The sequence below is a fragment of the Miniopterus natalensis genome, chromosome 8 (genome assembly GCF_054644295.1).
Source record: "Miniopterus natalensis isolate mMinNat1 chromosome 8, mMinNat1.hap1, whole genome shotgun sequence".
Taxonomy (NCBI): Eukaryota; Metazoa; Chordata; class Mammalia; order Chiroptera; family Miniopteridae; genus Miniopterus; species Miniopterus natalensis.
Window position 1 is genome coordinate 66,520,738 of NC_142088.1, and position 26,550 is coordinate 66,547,287.

Sequence of the window (26,550 nt, forward strand, 5' to 3'; positions counted from 1 at the left end):
ACCTTTAAAACAGAGAGAAAGGCATGTTCATGAATTGGAAGGCTATTAAGATATCTGTCCTCTCAAAACTGATCTATAAATTGCTTGTTCTATCAAATAAAAACAGCAGGATTGTTGGAAGAAATTTCCAATACAATTCTAAAATTTATATGGAAATAAAAAAGACACAAAACATTATGACAGTCTTGAAGAATTTAAAAAATTGGCAGATGTATATTAACAGATTTCAATTTTTACTCTATTATTATTATTTAAAATATATCTTTATTGATTTCAGAGAGAGGAAAGGAGAGGGCGAGAGAGAGAAACCCAATGATGAGAGAGTCACTGATCAGCTGCCTCCTGCACGCCCCCGACTGGGGATCGAGCCCGCAACCCGGGCCTGTGCCCCGACCGGGAATCCAACCCTGATCTCCTGGATCCTAGGTTGATGCTCAACCGCTGAGCCACGCCCGGCCAGGCTCATTTTTCACTCTAGATCCACAGTAATTAAGATGATGTGATATTGGTGTGTGGACAGAAAACAGATCAATGGAATAGAATAGACAGCCTAGAAACAGCAACACAGGGAACTGCTCACTGGATGACATACAAAGGCAAGAGCGTAACTCAGTGGGTGGGAAAGGTCTCCTCACCCAGTGATGCCGGAGGACCCGGCGATCTGCATGGGGGTGCGGAGCATTCACCCTATAGCACACACCCTTGGTGCACCACTCGGATTCCTTTGGATGTTTTTACCAGCTCCGAGCACCCTTTTCTGTGCTCCTGCATGTTTTGCTGGAACTGACTTGCACCTAAGACTTTCACATGATTTCCCTGGGACATTTATCTTTCCTTTCTGAAACCCTAAGGAAAATAGCAAGTGTCTACAATGTTTAATCCCACTTCTAAAAAGGCTGCCTAAAGCTGGTGAAGAACTAGTGGCAGTGGGCAGGAGCATAGTTCCTTTGCCTCAAGGAGGAACAGCTCTGTGGTACAATTGTGCTCCAGAGCTTCTTTCAAGATCACCTGAGTTGGGGACTTCACTGAAGTGGCAGCCTTGCTTGGTTCCTTCCCTGTTAGATTCTTCTTCCCCACTACCTTATTGGTTTCTATTGGGAATATTTCTTTAATAAATCACTTGACCTGAATTATTGGCTCAGGAACCCACTTTGGAAGAACCTAACTTAAAACACTCTAAAACCATGTGACACATGCAAATATGTTGAGATAAATCATAAATTTAAATATGGAAACTATACTTATAAACTTATTAGAAGAAAATATAGCTGAGTGCTTTTAAATCCTACGTCCCAGCCCAATTGCTGAACGAGCATAGCTTGTGGCCTTATCCAGGCAAAAACAGCTGCCAGCAATCCTTCCCAACCATGAAATCCAGCAAGTTACATGGTCTTACATGAAACACAGCCTGCAGCTGTGCAACCAGAGGTCCCACTTGAATGTGGAGATCAGCCAGCAGCCCCCCAACTTCAGAGCATGGGCATGTAGAGACCAAAGCAGAAAGCCTTGCCTGCCTGCAAACATGACCAGCTGACCTGTCTGCAACCCCAAAATGAACCAACTGACGAAGGTTGTTCCTTGCTGAAGGGAACCTTTACAGGCTGGAACAGGAGGCCACTTCCCCAAATGCAATGATACCAATGAAAAGATAATAAGATCACAAAGAAAATGGTCAGTAACTGGTTGTAAAGAAATGGAGATCTATGAGCTATCTGAAAAATACTCAGGATAATCTTAAAATGTTCAGTGAATGCACAGATAGACAACTAAACCAAATTTGGCAAACGATGCATGAACAATATTAGAAGTTCAACAACAAAAAAACACAAGCCATAAAAAAACACACACCACAACAACACAAACAAACAAAAAACCCCCACAGAGGTCCTAGAACTGAAAAATACAATAATTGAACTGAAAAATTCCACAGCAGACTGGAAAAGCAGAGGAAGAATCAGTGAACTCATAAATGAGTCACCTGACATTAATCAGTTAGAGGAGCAAAATGAAAAAATAATAAAGGAGTGAAGAAAGTCTGTAGTACTTATGAGACTACATCAAGAGAGACAATATACAGCCACATAACAGTGTTTCAGTCAGTGATGGACCACACAAACAACAGTGGGCCCGTCAGATCATAGGGGAGCTGAAAAATTCCCATCACCTAGTGACGTCATAGCCTCATAACGTAGTAATGCAACATATTACTCGTTTGTGGTGATGTTGCTGTAAACAAACCCACTGTGCTGCCAGTCGTATAAAAGTATGTCACATACAATTACGAAGAGTACATAATAATTGCCAGTGATAGTGCACAAATATGTTTTGGTTTATGTACTTACTATACTATACTTTTTATTTAAGTGTATTTTTTCTGCTTGTAAACAATGGTTGCTGTAAAACCGTATGCCATGTTATGCAGGCGGCAGCCTCATCTCTCTGGTGCTGACTTTGTCTCTCAATTGCATGATCCTCTCTTGTGCTTGATTTAATCCTGTGTTCTGTACATGCTCTAAGGCTTGTAGCCTAGGAGCAACAGACCATATATATACCAGATAGCCTGGGCGTGGTCCCACCATTCCATTCATGTTTGTGTAAGTTTATGATGTTTTCACAATGAGAAAATTGCCCCATGATATATTTCTCAGTATATAACTTCATTGTTAAAAGGCAAATAGAGGGAGAGAAAGGGGCAAAGCTTACTTTAAAGATAATGGCTGAAAACTTCCCAAACATGGAGAGAAAAATGGGCATTCAGATTCATAATGCCCAAATATCTTCAATATCCTGCAAATGGGAAGAATTACACCAAGACACTCGAATTGTCAAAAGTCACAGACAAAGAGAGAATTTTGAAAGGACAATGCAAACACACATGAAAACACATGAATCTGACAGATCACCAGTAAAAGTAAACATATAGTCAAATTCAGATACTCTAGTATTGTAACGGTGGTGCATAAATCACTTTCCACTTTAGTCTCAAAGTTAAAATAAAAGGTATTAGAATAACTATAATTACTGTAATTTGTTTTTGAAGACACAACATTGAAAGGATGTAAGTTGTCACATCGATGACTTAAAATGTGAGGGGGAAAGAAGAAAATGCTCAGAGTTTTTGTATGCTACCGAAGTCAAGTTGTCACCAGCTTAGAATGGGATGTGACCCCTGTAAAGTACTTTGTGTAACTCCTATGATAACCACAAGGGAACAATCTGTAGCAGGTACACAGAAGACTAAGATAAAGGAATCAAAGAATACCTACCGCCACCAAAATCCAATAGCAAAGGAAACGAGAGGAAGAAAGAGAGGAAATGCAAAATACCAGCTCATAAGGAACAAAATGGCAACGGCAAGAACTATCGATAATTACTTTAAATAGAAATGGAAAGCCTGAGTGGATGAAAAAAGATACAATGCTGTGTCACCTACGAGAGTCACTTTAGCTCTAAGGACACAGATCCATTGAAATTGAAAGGAGGGAAAATGTTACCCCATGCAAATGGAAACCAAAAGAGAACAGTACTGGCTACACTTATATCAGACAAAGCAGACTTTAAGTTAAAAATAGTTACAAGAGAATAAAAATTCATTAATATAATAATGAATGGGTCAATGCATCAAAAAGATGCAAGAATTGTAAATATTTATGCACCCAACATTGGAACATCTAAATGTATAAAGCAAGTGCCTACGGAACTAGAAGGAGAAATATAAAGCAACATCATAAAAGTAAGGGGCTTTAATACCCCACTATCAACAAAGGGTAGATCATCCGGATAGAAAATCAATAAAGAAATAGTAAGTTCGAACAACACTATAGACAAAATAGACCTAGCAGACGTATAAAGGACATTCCATCCAGCCATAGTAGAACACACAGAAAATTCTCCAGGTTAGATCATATATGTCAGACCACAAAACAAGTTCTAAAAAATTTCAAGAAAATTGAAATTATATCAAGTATTTTTTCCGACCATAATGGTATGAAACTAAATATCAATAACAGCAGGAAGATTGGAAAATTGACAAATATGCAGAAATGAAACAACACATTCCTGAATGACCAATAAGTCAAGGAAGAAATCAAAATAGAAACCCAAAAATATCTTGAGACAGGTGAAAGTAGAAACAATATACCAAAGTTTATGGGATTCAAGAAAAATAGTTCAAAGATCTAAAAGTGTACATTAAGAAAAAAATCTCTAATACATAACCCAATATTACACCTCAAGGAACTACAAAAACAAAAAATAGTAACAGATTAAGCTCAAACTTAACTGAAGGAAAAAAAAATAAAGAATAGGGCAAAAATAAATAAAATAGAGCATATGAAAAGAATTGAAAATATCTATAAAAATAAGATTTGGTTATTGGAAAGATAAAAAATTGCAAACTGTTAGCAAGACTCACCAAGGTAAAAGAGAGAGGACTGAAATGAATTAAATTATAAACAAAAGGGAAGACACTACAGCTAATACCACAGAAATACTAAGGATCAAGAAGGTCTACTATGAACAATTACAAGGCAACAAACTGTACACTTCTAGAAAGATGCAACCTAACAGGACTGAATCAAGGAGAAACAGAAAATCTAAGTAGAGCAATAATGAGAGGAAAAAGCAGTAATCAGAAACCTTCCAACACAGAAACCCCCAAACCAGATGGCTTCGCTTAGAATTCCTACCATTTCAAAAAGAATTACTACAAATACTTAAAAGGAGGGAATACAAAAACAGAAAAGGAGGGAACACTTCCAAACATTTTATAAGGCCAGCATTACTTTGATAATAAAACAGAGTACAGAAAAAAAGAATTTAAAAGGCAACCCATGGAATAAAAAAATATTGGCAAACTATATATCTGATAGAGAGTTTATATAAACGCATACACTCAATAGCAAGAAAACACAAATAACCGACTTAAAAATGGGCAAAAGACTTAAATAGACAGTTTTCCAATGAAAACATATAAATGGCCGACAGGTACATGAAAAGATGCTCAACCTCTCTAATCATTAGGGGGAATGCAGGTCAAAATCACAATGAGACATCGCACCTGTTAGAATGGCCATCGCCAAAAAGACGAGATAACAAAGGTTGGCTAGACCTAGAGAAACCGTTTGCATTGCTGGTGGGTATGGAAAATGGTATGGAGATACCTTAAAACATTAAAACTATTACGACAGTAAGATTCGGCAACCCTGCATCTGGTGTATATTCAAAGAAAGCGAAATAACTCTCATAAAGAGATGCTTGAGCCCCATGTCCACTGCCACTTTATTCGTTACAGCCAAGACATGGAAACAGCCTAAGTATCATGTATATACCTATGTGTGTACATCACACGCACATACACACATACATAAATCAAATATTATTCAGCTATAGAAAAGAAGAAAATCCTGCCATTGAGGGCATTATGCTAAGTGAAATGCCAGAGAGAGAAAGACAAATACTGTATGATCTCACTTATATGTGGAATCTAAAAGAGTTGAAGTCATAAAACCAGATGAGAATAGTGGTTGCCATGAGCTGGGGGGGGGGGGGGGGTAGGGAGATGTTGGACAAAGATTGCTAACTTTCAATTATAAGATGAATAATTTCTTGGGATCTAATATATAGCATAGTAACTACAGTTAGCAATACATTATTGTATACTTGAAATTTACTAAGAGAATATATGTTAAATATTCTCACCATACATACACACAAAATGTTAACTATGTGAGGTGATGAATATGTTACCTAACTTATTATATTATGTATATTAAATTATCACATTGTAAACCTTTAAACTTACACAATGATATTGTCAATTACTTCCCAATAAATCTGGACAAAAAAGGACCCTCCCTCCCCCAAACAAATTAATGCATTTAATAAACAAACAGGTAAAAGACTTGAACAGGCTTTTACAAATACGATGTCTAAATGATCCATAGCCTATGAAAAGCTATTCAACATTATTAGTCATCAGGATAATGCAAATTAAAATCATGAGATATTATTACACACCCAATAGAATAGCTAAAATTAAAAAACAAACTTGAAAACACTAAATGTGAATGAAGAAGTACTGTATCAGAATGGGAATTCTCATACATTGCTGGAAATTGTGTAAAATGGTTCTGTAACTTTGAAAACTATTTGACCATTTCTAATAATAAATGTATATCTATCCTGTGACCTTGCTCTTCCATTCCTAAATATGTGTGCAAATACCCCCAAAAAACCACTCACAGAATGATCCCAGTAGTTCTATTCATAAGAGAACTAAAATAGAAGTGACCCAAATGTTCACTATCAAGAGAATGCATAAATAACTGATGCTATATTTCTATAATGAAATAATATGTAGCGCCAGGCCGGGCGTGGCTCAGCGGTTGAGCATCGACCTAGGATCCAGGCGATCAGGGTTCGATTCCCGGTCAGGGCACATGCCCGGGTTGCAGGCTCGATCAATGACTCTCTCATCATCGATGTTTCTCTCTCTCTCTGTCATCTCTCTGTCTCTCTCTCTCTCTCCTCCTCTCCCCTTCTCCCTTCCTCTCTCTGAAATCAATAAAGATATTAAGAAAAAAAAAAAAGACCTCAACATAAGAAAAACTAATGACCTCAACAACGCTCATAAATCTCAAAAACATTACATTTAGCAAATCAGCTAGACGCAAAAGAATATATACTGATTCCATTTATATAATGTACAGACAATATTAAGCTAATGAGATCAGACACAAAAGGGCACATGCTGTGTTATTTCAATGACACGAAGTTCAAGGCAGGCAAAACTAATAGATATGATAGATGTAAGTCTAGTGGCTAACTTGGGATAGGGAACTATCTGTATAAACAGAAAAGTGGTATCAAGGTGCCTGTAAGGTGCTGGAATTGGCCTGTATTTTTATCTGTTTGGTGGTTAATTAGATGTATAAAAAGTAAAAATGAACCCCGCTGTACCTTTAAGATTTGTGCATTTTAATGTATGAAATGTATACCTCATTTCCTAGAATTGGGAAGGGAAAATGCACATATAATACTGAAACCATACTACAGTGAATAATTGAAAAAAATCAGCAAGAATAAAGGTATACCCAGGAATAGAAAATATTTAGAGGTGGTGTAAGAATAATGATTTTGGTCTTAGAATATGATCAAGATCCTGAACTTAAACTTTTGTCATAATGAAGTAAACAGAAACTCAAGGTTTCATTACAACTTGCTTGAGGTGATATTTTCCTATTACAATACAGCAAATAAAGAATACTATGCTCTTAATAGCAAAAGAAAAAAATTTAAAAATGGTCTAATGGAAAAAGAGAAAAAGATTAACATTTTCTATGTGGAAATCTACAAATAATATATGATTGTGTAATATAGACAAGCTAACAAAAAAATCATCTGGGTATATAATTTCAGATTATATTGACAAAGACAGGAAGTTTTGGGGAGAAGTAAAACAAGCTAAAGATCCCTGATATACAGTGTTCATAATTTAATATTTTGTTAAGAAGTTTATAACAGAAAAAATATACATTCAAGACTTTTTCCTTAAAAATGAAAGATAATCAGTAGTAATATTTAATTATTCAAATGCATAAAAAATGCAAGGCATAGTCCATAAAGCCATTGGAAACAATAAATATTCAAGGATCTTTTTTTACAAAGTATACATAATAGATGCCAGTTATATAAATTAAAATACACTTTATGAAAAGCCAGAAACATTATTGTGTACTTGTAAAACAAGTCTTTTTTAAAAGAAAATAATACTGGGGGAAAAAAGGAATGAGATAAAAACACACAAAAATGAAAGGAAAGCAGAGGATCTATGTCAGAAAAAATAGAATAAAACGGCAAAGATTTGATGAAACAAAGGTCAATTGAAAATTATTGAAACAAATATTCATGAACCTCATTGTGCTAAGTAACATGGTAACAAACTATAGAAATAAAACACGGTTATAAAGGCAAGGAGGATTTGACATAAATACAATCATAATAGCATACTCCAGTAGACTGCCGTCAGACTATTATTTTTCAAGTTGGCTAATGACCAATACGAACAAAAGAATATTGAAAACTATAATAAATAGAATTGAATTTCCTCTATAGATAACATATATTCTAAAAAAGAAAATAAATCATTTTTTCAATCATAGTGGAACAATAACAAATATTGATCATACACCAGTCTCTTAGCAAACAAATGCATTTTTAAAAGCAAATAGAAATTAATAAATAAAAAGATTACATAATTAAGAAAGCCTTTGAAATTTAAAAACTGAAATGCACTTTGCAAAACAAGTACTTAGGACACAAGGATGTTCACAATTTGGTGGGCTTTCAAGGCAGTAGTGAAAATGAGAATATTTCATATCAAATTTAAGGTCAGAGCCAAACCCTTAATATTCCAGCTGGTTTCACCCTGCCCAAATTCTACTATAGATAAATCCTGTAATATCCTTGATAATAATACCCTTGAGTGTTTTCATTACTGCAAAAGACAGTAAACATATTAAAAAGTGTTTTTTTCTAGTTGGAAAAATATGTACCTTAAAATCCAATGAAAATAGGTTAAGTGCAAGAACCAATATAAGAAATTAGAATATAAAAATAGAAAATTAGGAAGATTAGAATTGATCATGAAATAAAAGTTTGAAAATAAAATCTCTAACATAGATAAATTTCTGACAAATTAAGCCAAAGAAAGGAAAGGAAAGAAACCACAATAAATAAAAGGTAAATGAAAGCAGATGCCATGATACAGAAAATCTTTCTCTCCCCAAGGGGATTTTTAAACACTATGTGCAAATGTTCCCATGGTCAACTCACGGGCCAGCAGAAATGCCAAATAGACCACAACCCTGGGAAATCGAGGACGTGACTCAAGGTTGCCGACCAAAAGGCACGTCCAAGCGGTTTCACAGATAGAGTCTTTTAAGTATCACATTTCTTTCTTAGATCAGCTAAAAAGCACCCCCCTCCAAAAAAACCCAAAAACATTCAAAGTTTATTTTATAGCATGTGGTAACCCTGACTTTGCTTATAATAGTAATACATGAGAAGGAAATTATTAGTCAGTCTCATTTATACAAATATGACGCCAAAGCATTAAAATGCTTAATTATATAATATAGATACTAATCCGTTTTTTTTAAAAAACAAAAAAACTAGTGCTACAGTAAAAAATATAATACATTGTAAATGACTGGGTTGTGTTTCCTAGGAAAGCAAAGATGCCTCATAAAAAACTTTTAAGATATCATGAATTCAGTGATTTTCACACACACTCATATACATGCAAACACAATGTGACTGCAATGCATGCCAAGTTTATTAAGGAAAATAAATCCATGCCTGGTAAAATCCCCTCCATGTACAGAAATAAACATGTCAGCATCATAGTTGGACATACTAGGCAGGCAGTGGTGCCTGTCATGCCCAAATTCCCATGCCAGCGGGCCTCACCCTGCCACAGTCCTAGCTTGGAAAACAATCAGGGAGCTGGAGCCCCACATTGATTGCTGTGTCCTGGCCAAAAAGTCTTTGTCTGATGTTAGCCAGGTTAAATAGCTTAGCCAGTGGTCCACCTCTTCCCCAGATTTGTGCAAGAGGATATTTTGAGTACTATTCGGGGAAAAAGGAAGGGTGGAAGACCAGCGCCGACATGCAAAGTAGGCACAGGTAGGTACAGACAAAGAGAAACATCAAGAGGACCTTGGAAGAACAACGTGGAATCAATAAACAATAATTTCACTTCTATTTCCTATAATTATTTAAAATGCAAGTGACAGTTTTGTGGTCTTAGTTTTGGTTTTTTAATCTTTGAAGCCCAAAGAAAAATATTATAAATTGTTTATCTCAATGTAACAGTCATAATAACTGTGAAACACTTGTCACTGTGAAACTCAAGAATATGACAGCGATGCCCACAACCAGGAGTACATCATTGGTCGTCGTCGTTAGCTCTGCCCAACTAAATAAGGGCTGAGAAGAAAAAAAATTATACACATTCATGCCAGAATAAAGACAATCATTGTTTGAGATGAGATATTATAGCTCTTAAAACACCAAGAAAACCGATCCAAAACATGAACGAATGAATACAAGAGTCCAGAGAAGTGGGTAAATATATAAAAACAAATGTAAAGAGAACTCAACACTTTGCCTCCTTCCATGGCAGCAATAACATTTTAAGTGGTAAAATTTAAAGTATTAATGCCCAAGTATAAACAAAACAAAGTGCGTATGTATAGAAGGACACAAAATTTCACAGACACACATAAAAAAGGGTTTCATTTTTAAAAAATACACAAATTAGGATTTTTACCAAGCTACAAAGTTGTATTTACAGAACTCTTTGCAGTTTTCTTTATGCTTAAAATGCTTTATAATTTAAAGAGAGACAGAACCCCCACCAATAGTGCATGAGGGTTCCACTTTCTATGAAAAACATGGAAATGCCTCAAAAAACAATTTCACTTCTGGGTATCTATCTGAAGAAAACAAAAGCTCTAGGTTCGAAGAGATCTGTGCACCTCTGTGTACGCTGCAGCATTATTTACAATAACCAAGCAACTTATTTACAATGGAAGCAACTTAGGTATCCATCAATTCATAGATGGATAAAGAAGCTGTGGTATATAAACACAATGGGATACTACTCAGCCTTAGGAAAGAATAAAATCTGGCTATTTGCAGTAACATACATGAACTAGAGGGTACTGTGCTAAGTAAAAGAAGTCAGAGAAAGACAAATACCATATGATTTCACTTATATGTGGAACCTAAAACAAGAAAACAAATAAACAAAACAAAACAGAAACAGACTCATAGAAATAGAGAACAAACTTATAGTTGCCAAAGGAGAAAGTGTGGGGAAAAGAGTGAAAAAGGTGAAGGGGAATTAGAGGTACAGATTTCCAGTTATAAAATAAATAAGTCCTGAGGATGTAATGCACGGCATAGGAAATAGTCAATAATATTGTAATGACCTTGCACAGTGTCAGGTGGTCACTAGACATATCATGGTGATCGCCTCTCCAAGTATATAAATGTTGACTATGTATATACCTGTATACTATGTGAAACTAACATAATATTGATATTACCTATATTTTAATAAAAAAAGAAGAAAATGTATTTTTGTTTATTTTATTTTTATTTGTTGGTTAATCCTCACCTGAGGATATTTTTTCCATTGATTTTTTTTTCTTAGAGAGTGAAAGAGAGGAAGAGAGGAGAGAGAGAGAGAGACATTGATGTGAGAGAGACACATCGATTGGTTGCCTCCCACATGTGGCAGGATCAAACCTGCAACCCAGGTATATGCCCTTGAGTGGGAATCAAACCCTTGACCTTTTAGTCCTTGGGCCAATTCTCTAACCACTGAACCAAACAGGTCAGAGCAACATAATGTATTTTTAAATTGATAGAATGAAGTAAAAATATTTTCAAATTAAATATTGATTAAAAAATTAAATGAGTATTCAAGTATATTTTTCTTTCAAAAATATGAAAGTACCCCCAAAATGAAAAAAATGTAAATGACAAAAATATATTTGCTTGAACACTGAAAAAAATATTTAAGGTATATGAAATAAAATGGACTAAACAAAAATCAAATACCAGTATATAGACCAGAATAGAAGCGTCAAAAAACCAGAAACATCCCAGCCTGGCGTGGCTCAGTGGTTGAGCGCTGACCTATAAACCAGGAGGTTATGGTTTGATTCCTGGCCAGGGCACATGACTGGGTTGCGGGTTTGATCCCCAGTTGGGGGCGTGCAGGAGGCAGCTGATGAATGACTCTCTCTCATCATTGATCTCTCTCTCTCTCTCTCCCCCCCTTTCTTTCTCTGAAATCAATAAAAACATATTTTTTAAAAATACCAGAAACACACACCCACACATAGATTATATATATGATAAAAAGAAAAAAACATAATTACATATATATGATAAAATTAAAAAAATTATGTGTACTTTATTTGAATAGATATTTTTAAATCTAGCAAAAATTGTCATATTCATGCAGTATATAAATGACTAAATTTACTAAAAAATGAGTAGGTTTCAAAAGAACATAACTGCAGGAGAAACTGAAAAGATTGTCAAAAATATAGCATTGAAACATATTCTTGCTACAGATGTGTTTAAAACATCAAAGAACTAATACCTATATTTAAAAAGGAAATTGGTTCTGAAGAAAAAAAGTAGAAACCTTTCAAATAAAATTTCCCAAATAAACATAATGGCATAATATTAAATCCAATATGCTAAGATGGGAGGGTGGTAGGGGTGGGAGGTGGGGCGTTAAGAAATATTCTGCTTATTTGAGTTTATTTTTTGTGTTTTTTTTTTTTTTTTTTTTTTTTTTTGCTTGCTAAGTATTTGATTTTAAAGAACTACCCTGGGAAGGAAGAAGAGGGAAAAAACATAGTGAATTGGTTCCATTAACATGTCACACTGCAGACTATCAAGAGAGAATTTGGTAAAATAATGGCCAATATTGTACTGATTCAACACTGTATAGAGAACAATTATACTATAATTGTTTCTATTTTTTCTCAGGAAATGCACATTAATGTGCTAATTAAACTTCAGGCACAGGGACCCAGCTTGCTAACTTTGCCATATCATGATCATGATCACTGTCAAGTACTGTTTAAGCATCTAGGATGTTGGCGCATTATGCCAAGATGTGGCAGTTTATTTAAATTATGCAACATATCTAGACATAGGGAAAATTATAAATTGTGAGCTCTGATTAACATTATGTTTCCATTTTAAAGTCTTTATTTATACTGAAGAACAGCATGACATCGGAGAAAGAACAAGGCCATTGTGCTGGGACAGACCCGAGTGACCTGGATAATGTCGATCATCAGAGCAGTGTTGTCATAAACTCCAGCACCATGTCGGTTACCTGAGATGTGCTCAGTGAAAGTTACTGTTGCTGTCGTCATAGCTATTGTTGTTCTTACTATTATATTATGATGATGTCACTTCGAAGGTAGATGAGCAGCTGAGGCACAACCCTCTCAACTTCATGGTGACCAGCAAGAAACTATGTCATCTTCCAGACACATAAAAGTAAGTTAAAGTGTTTTCTCTGTCTCTGATTAATAAACATTCCAAAAATAGAGTGACTATGTTTAGAAAAGCAAACCTTAAAGAAAAGTCTTTCTTAGAAACCCAAAGAAGCAAGCGCACAATGCCAGCCATCACAACACTGCATAAAATGCTCCAACAACAAACATTTTAGCTCAGTAGTCAGGCACTTTGACTTAGAGGGCGACGTTTTCATTGCAAAGTGATTACAGCTTAATGGAGTCTGCTGTGAGCAAATTAGGAAAAAAGAAGTGAGAGAAATCATGACCCCTATGTTTAATTAAACTTCTCCAGGTTGCTAATTCTTTTGCAAGTTGATTAATAAAGAGCGTGTGCCACCACGCTTTCTAAACTGTGACTATATGTGCTCAGTCATGGAATACTCAGACGGATTATCATAGCTTGCTAAAAATAACTTACTTTGTTCTTTAAAAATGATGCATCTTAAAGCAAAAGAAATATTGAGTTTAAATCTATCTTACTGCTTCCAAGATAAGTGAACCAAGATGTCAAAGGCTCTGGCTTCATCAGACGGAATAAAGTTCCTCCCCAGCTCCGTCCCTTAGTCACTGTGGAACTTTGTGTGAGCTACTTAAGTCTCCCTGGGGATCAGTTCATTCATCTGTACAGTGGGCTGGTAACAGTACTTACTTTGCAGGATTGGTGTAAAGACTAAGGGGAGTAATTCTACATATGCCTTGCGCACAGTAAGCACTCAATAAATGTTAATGTTCACTATGTACAAGTTACACACAAAATAAATAACTTGTAAGTTAATAATACGACAAACCCTTTCCGACAAATTACCCTTTATTGATACCACATCATCTTAATATTATGCTGTCCTATTCCCAGCAACTCAACAAATAAAAAATGACAATAACAAGGGAAATCTCTTTCAGGAATATAATTATAGAAATGCGAAAGATAAGACTGCAATAATTAATAAGGAATCAATGATTAAAAATGCAAATGTAGGATATTAACTGATTTTAAACATATTTGCCATTTTCATATAAAAATGCTGCACAATCTCTCCACAAACTGTCAGTATCGGCACTGAATTCAAGGTATCATAATTCTTTCCTTCCTAACATTTGGACCAATATAATATGTCCCTTATCCGAATTTTATCTTTTAGTTCTTTAGGCAGAAATATAAGTCTAATACAGCATCAACATTTATCCTCTGAGAATATTAAGGTGAACCACACTACTTGAAGAACATTCATTTTGGCATATTTGGTTACCTTTTCAATTTTTTTAAAGAAGAGCAATGGAGGCAAATACTTTGGACTTCAAAGTAGGCATTTTGTAAGTTCTGGAATTACATGGCCATCTTTGGGAACACAGCAGAAGACAAAAACAGATCATTGCTAATAGAAGCTAAATTACACCTTGGAGTTGAGCTACTACGAAAAAATCGATTCTGCCACAATAAAAATGGAACTGAACCAAGAGATTTTAGTGAGAATCATCTGAGTCCTTAGACCCCTTTAACAATGGGAGTGAGCTGGAATCCTCGCATCATCATTACAGGCTCATTTTCTTTGTTCAGTTCCCTTGATAAAGGCCTATAGAGAGGCACTGGCATTTTAAATTGCACAGTATCAAGAGCTGAATTTCTTTTCTTTTTTCTTTCTCAGGTAAAAATATTTTCCCATATTACTAGAAGAATGCTTTTGAGGGCACCACTGTGAATGTCTAGAGAACCGTGAAGGCCGCGCCAGAGGGTGAGGGCACTGACGAGGGGAGGGAAGTTACCTGCGGGCACTTGCTCCACGGGCCCCACTCGGACATGACACATTCATTGGGACACAGAAGAGAGCAGGGCTGGGTTTCTGGGGGCATTTCCGCCTGGTCGCAAAGGCTGCTATTTACTGCTCCACCTTCACTGGCAGCGGTGTTCACACATCTGTAAGGCAAGACCACAGCATACTGCGATGACTTAAACGAGGAGAGAACATTTTCAGTACTTAGGATGCATCATAGCTATTTACTCCTCAAACAGAAACGTAAGGCCAGCAGAGACACAGGGGGAAAGCTCCAGCTGGCCTTTACGGGGTGATAACTTAGTGCCGAATCTTCTATTCAGCAGAGCTGGAAGGAACAGTGGGGACCAGAGACAACTACTGTCCTTGAACAACCCTCAGTCTAAAGAGACCTACAATATATTTGCTCAGGTCCAGGACAGAGTGAATTTTCTTTTTATTGTAGCAAATCTCGAAGGCTTTCTTTCTCTGCACAAATTCCTCACTTTGTAACAGCTGGAGTCTTCCTAGTTCCCACGATTCTCTCAGAACTTTCCTAGACTTCTATCTCATATCATCTAAACCTCCCTAATCTTTGTCCAACACATTTAAGGTCATGGCAAAGTAAAGTGAAAATTAATTGAACATGTTTTTCCATAAGGAGCTTTGTGATGGGACACCACAGGGCAATAAGCAAGCATTTTTGTGCAGCACTTGGGCACATGGTATAGATGTACACATTACAGTTGTTTGGACTCCCCAGGGCGGGGCTTTGAGATAAATGCTGGTGACGGCTAGATAAATGGTCATGCCATTGATTCCATCAAATGAAAACCAAAGCCTTATACCACTATATACACCCACCAGGATGCCTTAAATAAAAAGAAACATATCAGGGTTGGCAAGAATGTGGAACAATTTTAACTCCTCTTACTCTGCTGGTTGGAGCACGGACTCTTTGGTAAGCTAGTTGTCAGTATCTACTAAGATTAAACATATACATATTGTGTATCCTAACAACCCCAATTCTATATTCATCTGCAAAACAAATGAGGACAAATGTGCACCGAAAAATGACTGAAAAGGTTCATGGCACCACTATTCATAGTCAATCAAACCAGAAGCAGTTTATCTAGAAATCTATCCAGCAACAGTAAAATAGATAAATTATGTTAAATTAATCAAATTAAATGCTATAAAGTGTTGAGAATGCATGAACTACTGTTATATATAAGACCATGGGTAAAGCTTACACATATAATGCTGAACAAAAGAAGCTAGACACAAAAGAATGTTTACTTTATAACTCCATTCATATAAAGTTAAGAAACAGACAACACTCATCTATGGCCTTAGAAGTCAGAGTAGTGACCACCTTTGGGGGAATGGTTACTGACTGACAGGGCTTAGGTAGTCCTGGTAGTATTTTGTTTCTTTGTCTCTAGGTGGTTACACAGGTGTGTTCACATTGTGAAAATTCACCAAGTTGCACCCCTATTATGTGGGCATGTCTCTGCATTTATAGTATACACAGATTAAAAGATTATTTGTAAATTATTTTTTCAAAAATGTTTAATAAAGACTTGTTACGGGGAAACTCTTTTGCTAGTGTTGGATGCTGGGGTATAGAACTGAAAAAGGAGAGGCAAGATCTTTATTGCTACAGATCTGTTCTTCTAGTGGTAATGATCAGAGTGAAGGTGAAGATGACGTGATGATGAGCGAAATGGTGCCACTTGCTGATCTGGTAACTTCAGATACAATGCCACAGCCAAGGAGCGAGCATTTTAAACACCTTGCTGACCAGCCAGGAGTCTATACATGTTTCCATATAGAACACTGCTGACAGGCCATGAGATAACTCATGTCTGCACTTACATTAATTGAAGTAATTTTAAACACCTCGCTGACCGGTCACGACAGAAAAGTAGCCAGCCAGCCTCATGGGTGAGTTCTGGCTCGAAACGGCCGGTCAGCAATGGAGGGGTGTGCAGGAGAGACTGTGGTGCTCCCCAAATCACGCTGTGCTGAAATGAATTGTCCTGTACGTTAGGAATTTCGTGTGTGTGTGTGTGTGTGTGTGTCTGTGTGTGTCTGTGTGTGTGTGTGTGTGTGTGTGTGTGTGTGTCTGTGTAAAGAATTGTTTAAAATTTCGGGAAACTTGTAGTTTATCCCTTGTCACAAAATAAACTTTATTAGGTGCTAAGTAATGGGAAAGTACTGTATAAAGGAGGGTGTCAGAGAATTTCAGACAGAGGGAAGACATAAGTGTGTAATGCCTTCTAATACATGAAAGCTTGGTATAGAGTTGTCCATGGACTTTAATTTTTCCTGCAGTAATAGTCCAAAGTGGAAGGAGGGACCACAAGATGGCTTAGTTGTCTTTCCCTGGACAAACTTAAAAGCTGGAAATTGCTTTTCTTCTTCAGTGCATACTCTCAGCTGATGTCCTTTTATTATTTCACTAAGAAAGAAGAAGCGAGACTTCTGGTCAATGGTATCCATTTGAACTGATGTATCATCTTTGTTCACTCTCAATATGCCACAAAAACAATACTAAAAAATGTGATACACACACACACCAGGGTGGAGAGAAAGGCATTACCCTGCAATGACAAAGAACAAAGAGAAAACAAAGGCAAGAGAAGGAAGATGGATGGGCTAGTGGTAGCTGCCTTAACACACCAAGAAAGCTGAATGCTAAACCTTCAAGGGAAAACAAAGAAAGTCACTCCATCTGCATCATAGAACACATGAATTACTTGGGGATTTGTGGCACTAAGTACCTCTGGGAATCTGAATGAAAGCGAGGCTGAAAAACTGGAGAATTTATTGAAATTATGTTTAAATACCTATGCCCTCAGATCCCCTCCCCCAATCCACTCATGGAGGTGATGGTCCCTCCTGCTGCTGCAGGTAACTGAAGGTTTATTAGCTAGGAAGGGTCACAAAAAGGGCCTTTGAATTAGAAAAGACACGGTCCCCAAAATATTATACTGAAAATGAGGATTTAAGTTAAAGTTAACATACTGAAAAAATTACCACAAACTTAGTGTCTTAATGCAAATCTATTATCTGGTAATTCTGTAGTACAGAAATCCACTGTGGATCTCACTAGGCTAACTCAGTGCTTTTGCAGAGTTACATTCCCTTCTGGAGGCTCTAGAGGGGAAAGCATTTCATTACCTTTTCCAGGTTAGTAAAAGGAATCATCTCCTCCTACCTTGTTCTGGAAGGTTACATGGCTGGTTACACCAGCCATCCGGGGCAGCTAGATATTCATCTTGTTATAAGAAGCCAATAAGGTTCCAGCTTTGGGCACTTCCTCCCTGGAATTCTCTTTCTATAGATTCTCACGTTCATCGGGGCATCACCTCAAATATTTTGCTGATCAACCTCCCCTAAATAGTATCCCCCATCTCTCTGACCCAATTTTATGTTTCTTCTTGGCATTTCATGACAAAGACTTTCCAATATACTTATTTATGGTTATTTTTCCCTCTGCTACTGTGCTGAAAGTAACTTTGAGGACAGGAACTCATTCACCTTTTTTATCCCCAGTTCCTAGAACAGTGCCTGGTAATAGAAGGCAAATATTCAGATATTTTTTAAATGAATAAGTGATAACAATCATGGATGAACTGTGAACATGTCCTCATTTGTAGGTTTAAGAAAGAGATAAGCAGTTTCTTTCATTAAAGGAGCATGCTGTTAAAGTCAATAACGGTTTGGAATGCAAGATGCCTGGAAAATCTGCTTCACACATTGAAATGTGATCATTCGCAAGAATCATAAGACACAGTGAGTATGTGTGAGATAGTGAGGGGATGCCATAACAAAATGCCACAGACCGGGTGGTCTAAACAACAGAAATGTATTTTCTCACAATTGTAGAAGTTAGAAGTTAGAGATCAAGGTGTTGGCAGAACTGATTTTTCCTGAGGCCTCTATCCTTGGCTTGTGGATGTCCCTCTTCTCCCTGTGTCCTCACCTGGCCTTTTCAGCTGGGTGTGTCTGTGTCCTAATCAATCTCTTCTTCTTATGAGAAGCATGGCAACCCAGTCAAAATCTCCTAGTTTATTAAGAGTGATGGCCGTGAGTCAGTGAAGGGATGCCAGCCTGCTCCATGCAGTTGGCTTTCCCACCAAAGTCATTTGCAGGAAACGGTAAGGATTGTGGCTTCACTGCAGAGGAAATCCCACCACACCCACGGCAGTTCAGGGCACAGATGCCCCATGGATACTTAGAGATGAGCAAAAGCCAGAGTGTACTGTGTGAAAATCAGAGAGTACTTGGATAAACAGCACTGTGGTTTTGACAGAAATGTGTAAGCTCCACTGCCCCCTTCCCGAATGGTTCCATTTCCGCACACACCTGATTTTCCTGGACTGCGTTCCTGCCCCGCAGCGCAGGGACCTCAGCTCATTGTGGGTTTTGCACGGAGACCAGTGTTCCACGACCCAGGAATACTGATTGCACTCGCTGTAACACGGGACTGCCTCATGCACCTGTGAACAGGAAAGAAAAAAATATGTTAAACTATCCAAGTTATAAAAAACTTGCCTCTTTTTGTAATGCCTGCTGAACATAACCCAAGAACTACAGTCTGGTCCAAACAGCCAAATTACATTCCCAAAAGCAAGATATATTTGGCTTCTCTGAAATTACTGACTTGCCTAAAGAAATATACAGGGGAAATCAACTAAAATATGATGGTATGCCTTTGCAGAGGAGAACAAAGGACGGTCATTTCCTATCAATGGGAATAGGAATTCCATTATCATTTCATTTCCTCAAAGAGCTCACACAGCATCTATTAGATGGCTCAGCTCTCAATTATATTGTGTATCGTATTCTCAGATGTACTTTAAGATGTCAAGTGAAACAAATACATGTAAGGAAATTTACTCTTGAACAGAAGAGGTTTTTAGAATGCATAAGAAAAGTGGTATTTTTGCACCAAAAATTTCTTTTTATGCTCCCAAGTGATCAATGCTAACAGGCAATCATTTAGCCTCCTGGGCATTATGGCTTCATATGAATTTAGCTATTTGCAGGATGTTTTCTGAGCATAGCTAACACGCTAACACACACACACGCACACGCACACACACACACCCCAATGTTGCCTGTTAGAGGTTACGCGTGATTACTGACTGTGAATACTTACAATTTCATGGTAAATTCAATGAATGCCATAAATGAGTTTGTGATGATTTTTCCCCTGAAATTGTATCCCAATGGGTAGTCAAATGAGTTTGCCTCTTCGAGGTTGAATTTAAAATGTATTAGTTCTCAATATAGAGCACAGTGTCCTCCCTCAATAAGAAGACATTGTTTCATCGTGTGATGTCACTCTAGGCCACAAGGATGGCTCTAGCACAACATGCTGATAAGGAGTGGTTCAACCCATTACCAGAATAGTTAATTAACCCCTTTCCTCTTAAATAAGAATGTAATCGCGGGTCCTTTTCTCCCCTTGCCTTTCTAATTCCATAAAATTGTAAATGATGCCTAGGCAGGGCCGTCCAAACAGAACCATTCCCTCCGAGTTCCTGCTAAATGCAAGGGAAGGCGCTATGTAATGGGATAATCAGAAAACAAGATTGGAGCACTGTCAGCATGTTAGATGGAAATCAAATGAGAAAAGGTTATTTGCGAGACTACATCTTTGGAATCACAAATAATGTCAGAAACTATTTTTAACTGCGGGGTTCTATTTGGCTCTCATGTCGAGTGCACAAGGATAAGGGGAAGCACCAAGTGGAAAATATGTGAGGGCGGAATGAAAGGAGATGGAAAATAGAAGTGGAAATGGGTGTAGGAAAAGTAGGGAATTATGTAATAAAAGAATCACATTTCCCGTTGTGAATGCTGACAGGAATAAAATGAAGGGGTCAGAAGCAGTGCCTACATTAGAATAACTTGTAAGGCAGAAAAGTGCTAAAAAAAACTCATAGGATACTAGAGGTAAGAGAAAAATCTATAAAAATGCAAAGACATGACCCCAACCAGACAGACACCAGGAAACTGAGCTGATGATAGCTGAAGGTTTAGCTGACCCAACCGTGCCGTGGAAATGAAGCTCTCACTAAATTTATAGGTTATATAAACTCCTCAATATGTAGCAGACAACTCAAAGAAAGCTCGTTGGCTTGTATAGGAGATACAAGGAAGCCTGTCAAACCACTTTGCACAAACAGGGGATGGGAGGAAAAAAATAAATTAAAAACAATATCCCCCAAACCTCATGATGTCTCAATCAGTAAGCGAATGGATAGGATATTCTCCCTGAGATGATCCTACTTTTCTAAAGCTATCAATACTAAGCAGGGCTTATATTTCTACCCTCCCTCCCATATAAAGCCCCAAGGTCAGATGGAAATGAAAAACTGGTTAGTCGCATGTACCTCTTATATAAACATGTGAACACTTGATGATATATTGGTTTGCTGCTTTCATTTTTTATGCTCCAGTGATCTCTACCTGTGGCAGAATAGCTAACCTCAATGACAATGACAATGAAGATAGGGAGCAGGTCTATGTAGGAAGATTTTGACCCACCTTCTTGATTAATGGTGTAAAAACAGCTCCTCTCAAAGAAGATTCTCCAGTCACGTGGACTTATTTGACTTTCCTCCCATACATATCTGCCATTTTTTATAATTTTTTAAAAATATGTTTTTATTGATTTCAGAGAGAAGAAAGGAGGGGGGGAGAGAGAGAAACGTCACTGGTCGGCTGCCTCCTGCACGCCCCCAACTAGGGATGGAGCCCGCATCCTGGGCGTGTGCCCTGACCGGGAATCGAACCCCGATCACCTGTATCCTAGGTCGATGTTCAACCGCTGAGCCGCGCCCGGCCAGGCAGCATCTGTCATTTTAATAATGTTCACACTGTCACTTCTTTCAAATCTCTACCCTTCCCTCAAAGCACAGTAAATCCCACCACTTCCATGAGGCTTTCCCCATATTTCCAGTTGGGGTGTCTTTGGGACTCAGTGACAGTCTCAGTTTTAAGCGGACTTGTCACTACATTATAATGTCAGATGCACATCACTTTCAATTCCTCCATATGCCTCCCATTCTCTCATACTAATTCAGCCCTTTTTTCTCCTCACCTTAGTCTTAATACCATATGTGTCTACTTTTATCTTAAGTAATATCAAGAGAATATGCTCAGAGAAACACAATTTGCAATCTCCATACCTAAATATGCTTCATTAGCATATTTAACCAGAAGTCAGGTCTGGACTAGCAGTGCTTATTTATGTGACTAATTAAAACAAACAAACAAACAAACAAAAAACAACTTGTGTGTTTTCAGCAGGCAGGTATAGAGTTTCCATGATGTCTATATTTCACAAGACATGGAGAGGAGGGTAGTGCTCAATAAGAACGTGTTGAATTAGAACTAATTTTTGAACATGCCCAGGTTGCTAAATGGCTCTTAGTTAATTCTCTAGAGAAAACAGGCCCACTAAATGGAACGCATAAGAGGTATTTACAAAGCTCACAGGCAGTAAAAAGAAATAAAAATGAAACCCTTTCCTTCCCCTATGGGGCTTTGGTGAAGAGCAGCAATCTCTGCATCATCCAAAGGCACTGCTGGATTATTTTGTTAAAGGGTAAAAAGGCCATCCCTTAGCAACTGTGAGAATTGTCTCCTTAGAGCCCTTGTCCCTCAGGCAAGGGAACTTACCTAGAGGATCCAAAACACCTGGCAGAGGCAAAAAGGCAGTGGGCATTCAAGAATAAAAATATACTACCCAGACACCCAATTTCTTCCCCTGCCAGTCCTTTATGTTCTGCCTATTTCATATTGCTATTTAGTTGGCTGCTTATTATAGTTTTATAATGGAAATGTGTTAAAACATGGACTTTATCAGGGGATCATATGGAAATGTTCTGAAGGAGAGAAATGAGCCATGGGAAAGTTAAATGAAAATCATTTTTTAATGGCATGAATTAGGAAGAAAATAGGGCCATTGATGCTAAAAATGCCACTGAAAAGTCTAGATCCTCTGAGAGAGGAAACATTACATTCTCCTACACTCTCCTCGTAATGAGTCCTATTTATTACTTCTTCATTGGGGAATTGTGTTTTTATAATTTTGCTAGTACTGGAGTCATGTCATAAATGAATTCATTGAGTCAATCTTTTAATATTTATTAAGTAGGCCACTGCTCATGGTAATTGATCAGTTTAATTAAACTGTTTCCTGATACCACTCTCCAACTACAGACTGACACCCCTGAAAAAAACTGGAATCTAATTGGGCATCAGTGAACGTCATTATTACATATCAAACCTTAGGGTTCAAGGGCTTAGATAAAGCAAACAACCTAACAACACAATAAAACAAAGACAAATCAAGGGAAATTCATAGTATCAACCTTTCTGTAGCAATAGCCCTTTGCTTCAGTGAAGCTACCAGTCGAGACCTAGGTTGAAAGCTTCAGGGTTGAGACCTACATGCTGGGCACTGTGGCTACTCTGTCAAATTTGAAAATTGGTTCAAAGGCCCATCTGGGACCATAGTCAGGGGCTGTCCCATTGGAACGTGAGAAGAATTGGTCCCCAGGACTGGTGAGATCAACAAGCATTAAGGACTCCTCTCTCCTTCAAATGTTACGAGCTTTTAACATGAGATGTACAAACTGGCCTCTGATGGGGTTTGGGTCATTTCTTACCATGCTTCCTCCTCCAGGCCTCATGCTTTCCCTTCAGAAGGACCTTCTAGCTCAATTTCCCATACTTAGCTCTTTTCTTATTCAATCAGCAACTAAGTTATACTCTCCTCCATCAGGGCCTGTCTGACTGGCTGGAAAATATCACCTTTACACAGTTACCCATTAACCTTTGCTTCCATTTTTATTAATCTTGCATGTAAGTCTGTTTGTTCACAGTGTAGCATGTGCAACTGAACCCACAGGCTTTGCCATGTGCCCGTCAACAGTCCCTGGTCAGCACAATAATTCTGTGTAAAAGGCTATAGCTTATATAAGACATTCTATGTCTCAGGTCTGGATTATCACCATCATTTGAGTTAGACAAGATTGGTATGATCTCTATTTACAGGTAAAAATAACTAACATTTGAAGAAGCTAAGTAAGTCATTCATGGCTGGTGCCCAAAATGAGATTGAGAATCCCAGTCTGGTGACAATAATTGTGCACAGGCTGCCTGTTTGGCTGGTTCAGGGACATCGCCGTGCTCTGAGAGAGAGTCAATATCATCTCAGTGACGAAGATAACATTAATATTTATAAGTTCCTGAAAAAGGGAAACCAAGAACAGAATTTTCAAATATGCCTATGTAGTAAACGATGCCTATTACTTTATATAGCCAAAATACTGCATGAGCGATGCACTCCTTGTCCTTGGCTCCTTTCACAATTTCAAAAACTCAGAAAGTGTCTCAGAAAACTAACTTTCATGTTTAAAACAAGAGCAGGCCTAAATGTTATAGATGGTTACAGTCCTTTTTTGTGAATATGGCAGGTTAAAAACTACCCTTAAGTGTTTCTAAATTGACGTCTACGGGAAAGCCATGCCGTTGTGTGCTATGGGCTCCTCGAGAACACAGCAATTGAGGTAATGGGTTTTCTGGAGATCTTGGAGCCCAGGAATCCATACTCAGGAGTGTGGGTAACTCAGTTTGAGGCCAGATGCTCAAGTCTGAGGCTCTGTGGCTGCCCTCTTTCCCCCGGGCATTTTCACACACTAGCTTCCTCAGCACAGCAAACTGAAGATTTCCTCAGAATGTTCTGAGCCAATCATCCTGCTTGAGAAATTAACCATTGGCATTAAATATGTATTATGTTTTCTTTTCATTTTTATTTTAAAAGATCTAAAATATACCTAATAATACTGAATCAGCTTTACCTGCAAAATTTATTGACAAGTGAATTGTTAAACTTTAGCTAATAAAATGTTGATCAGAATAATAATGGTGGTGGCTACATTCTCCATCTCCTAAAAGCTGCAGTTTGTGAGGTGGATGTGCAGACCCTGAGAACTACAGCATTAGAGCAAGGGGCCCCTGAACGCATTTCTATACCACACCTTGACTGTAGTCTTAATGAAGAATATAATCTCAGACATGGTACCACCACTAGTGTAATTAATTTAGGCAATGTTGTGATTAATAAAGTTTTAATTTCATTTGAAAGCACTGCTGAATTTGAAATCACTCATTAGAAAGTTTGGCAATGTAGGCTCAGACCAGAAAGTCCTCATATCAAAAACTCAGGAAACAACTGCCTTTACATGTAAAGGAAAGAAATGGACCAACAGGAAGCCTATGTCCTAAAAATCACATCACTGTTTATGTTTGGATGAAAGATATGCTGTACAGAATAGTTATTTTTCTGAAAGTGGATATTGAAGGATACTTTTTGTTGAGAAGTTCTAAGCTCCACATTCATCACCTTTCATTTTCTAACGGTCTTCAGCACTAAACCCCTTCCCTCTGGCCTAAATATCACTGATGATCTTTTAAGCACAGGGTCCTCAAAGTCAAGACCATAGCTAAACCAGGTCTATCACCCACATAGTCTTATTTACCTCCCCATGGTGGGAGAGAGGTAGGGGGGTAGGTACTGAGACTAAACAAGACCACAAGCAAAGCATGTACTTCCTCCCCCTCCTCCGTGTTTCCTGACTTCTTGAAGGATGTCACACACAGCCCACCCACTATGAAAGGTATTTAATAGAGGGGAGTCCCAAAACCCTCATCTAAAAGGGCTCAGTTAAAGATCTGTTATCTGTGCTGATGTACTTTAGGTTATTTATAAAGGCAAATAAGTAAAAATGCCCTAGTTAAGCAAAATATATTTCTCCCTACAGCAGATTTACCTTTTTTATTGTGTGTTATTTAAGCGACTATGAAATTAAACCATGGTCTTAAGTACCCTTCATAGTAAGGGACTCTCAGCAAGAAAAAGTTATCGTGTGCAAGATCCTTTAAGGGCATGGTATCTGCAGTAAAGCTCTAACACACGTGTGTGTGCACATGCACACGAGCACTGACCGGACTCTCTCTGTGCCTGGCGTGTATTACAGGAGAGAGTGAACTGCTGACATAGGCCACTTGGGGCAAGCTGAACTGCACGGCCCACACTCTGTACTAGAGCACTAAGGAAACAGTCATAACATAGAATTAGAGAAGGAATCTCACTCCAGAATCTGGACTGCCTTCTCCAATTCCCTGGGACATGCCGCCCACTGCCACGCTGTGAACGGCAAGACATCAGATGGCACTTTGGAGGCTGCTCACAGCACGCCAGGGACTACAGTCAGTGTGGCCCTTTGGATTTTCATAGAACAGATTGCAGTCATCAGTCAAGCTGAAGTAAAAAAAAAAAAAAGAAAGAAAGAAAGAAAGACTTTGTCAACTATGATTGATACTTCCAGAAAACTCTGGAAGAACTGAGTTCATAGTTCTTTAGAAAAGAGGCAATAGATAAGCCTTGAGGACATTATTTAAGTGAAATAAGCCAATCATAGAAGTACAAATATTACTTGAGTCCACTTCTCTGAGGTATCTCACAGAGTCAAAATTGTTGAAGCAAAGAATAGAATGGTGGTTGTCAGGGGCTGTGGGCAGGGGGAAATGAGTCGATGCTAATCAGTGGGTGTAGAATTTCAGTTATGCAAGGTAAGTTCTAGAGGTCTGCTGGA

At 37.8% G+C, this 26,550-nt stretch overlaps 1 protein-coding gene across 1 annotated transcript in view; it reads right to left on the minus strand.

Moving 5' to 3' along the window:
• THSD7B (thrombospondin type 1 domain containing 7B) overlaps nt 1–26,550 on the minus strand; it is a 630,654-nt gene that overhangs the window by 65,534 nt on the left and 538,570 nt on the right. Inside the window, exons 15-16 of the mRNA XM_087819873.1 lie at nt 19,241–19,374; nt 14,880–15,030 (exon numbers count right to left, since the gene is read on the minus strand). Coding sequence (XP_087675999.1) covers nt 14,880–15,030; nt 19,241–19,374 — 285 coding nt within the window. The remainder of the gene's footprint in view (nt 1–14,879; nt 15,031–19,240; nt 19,375–26,550) is intronic.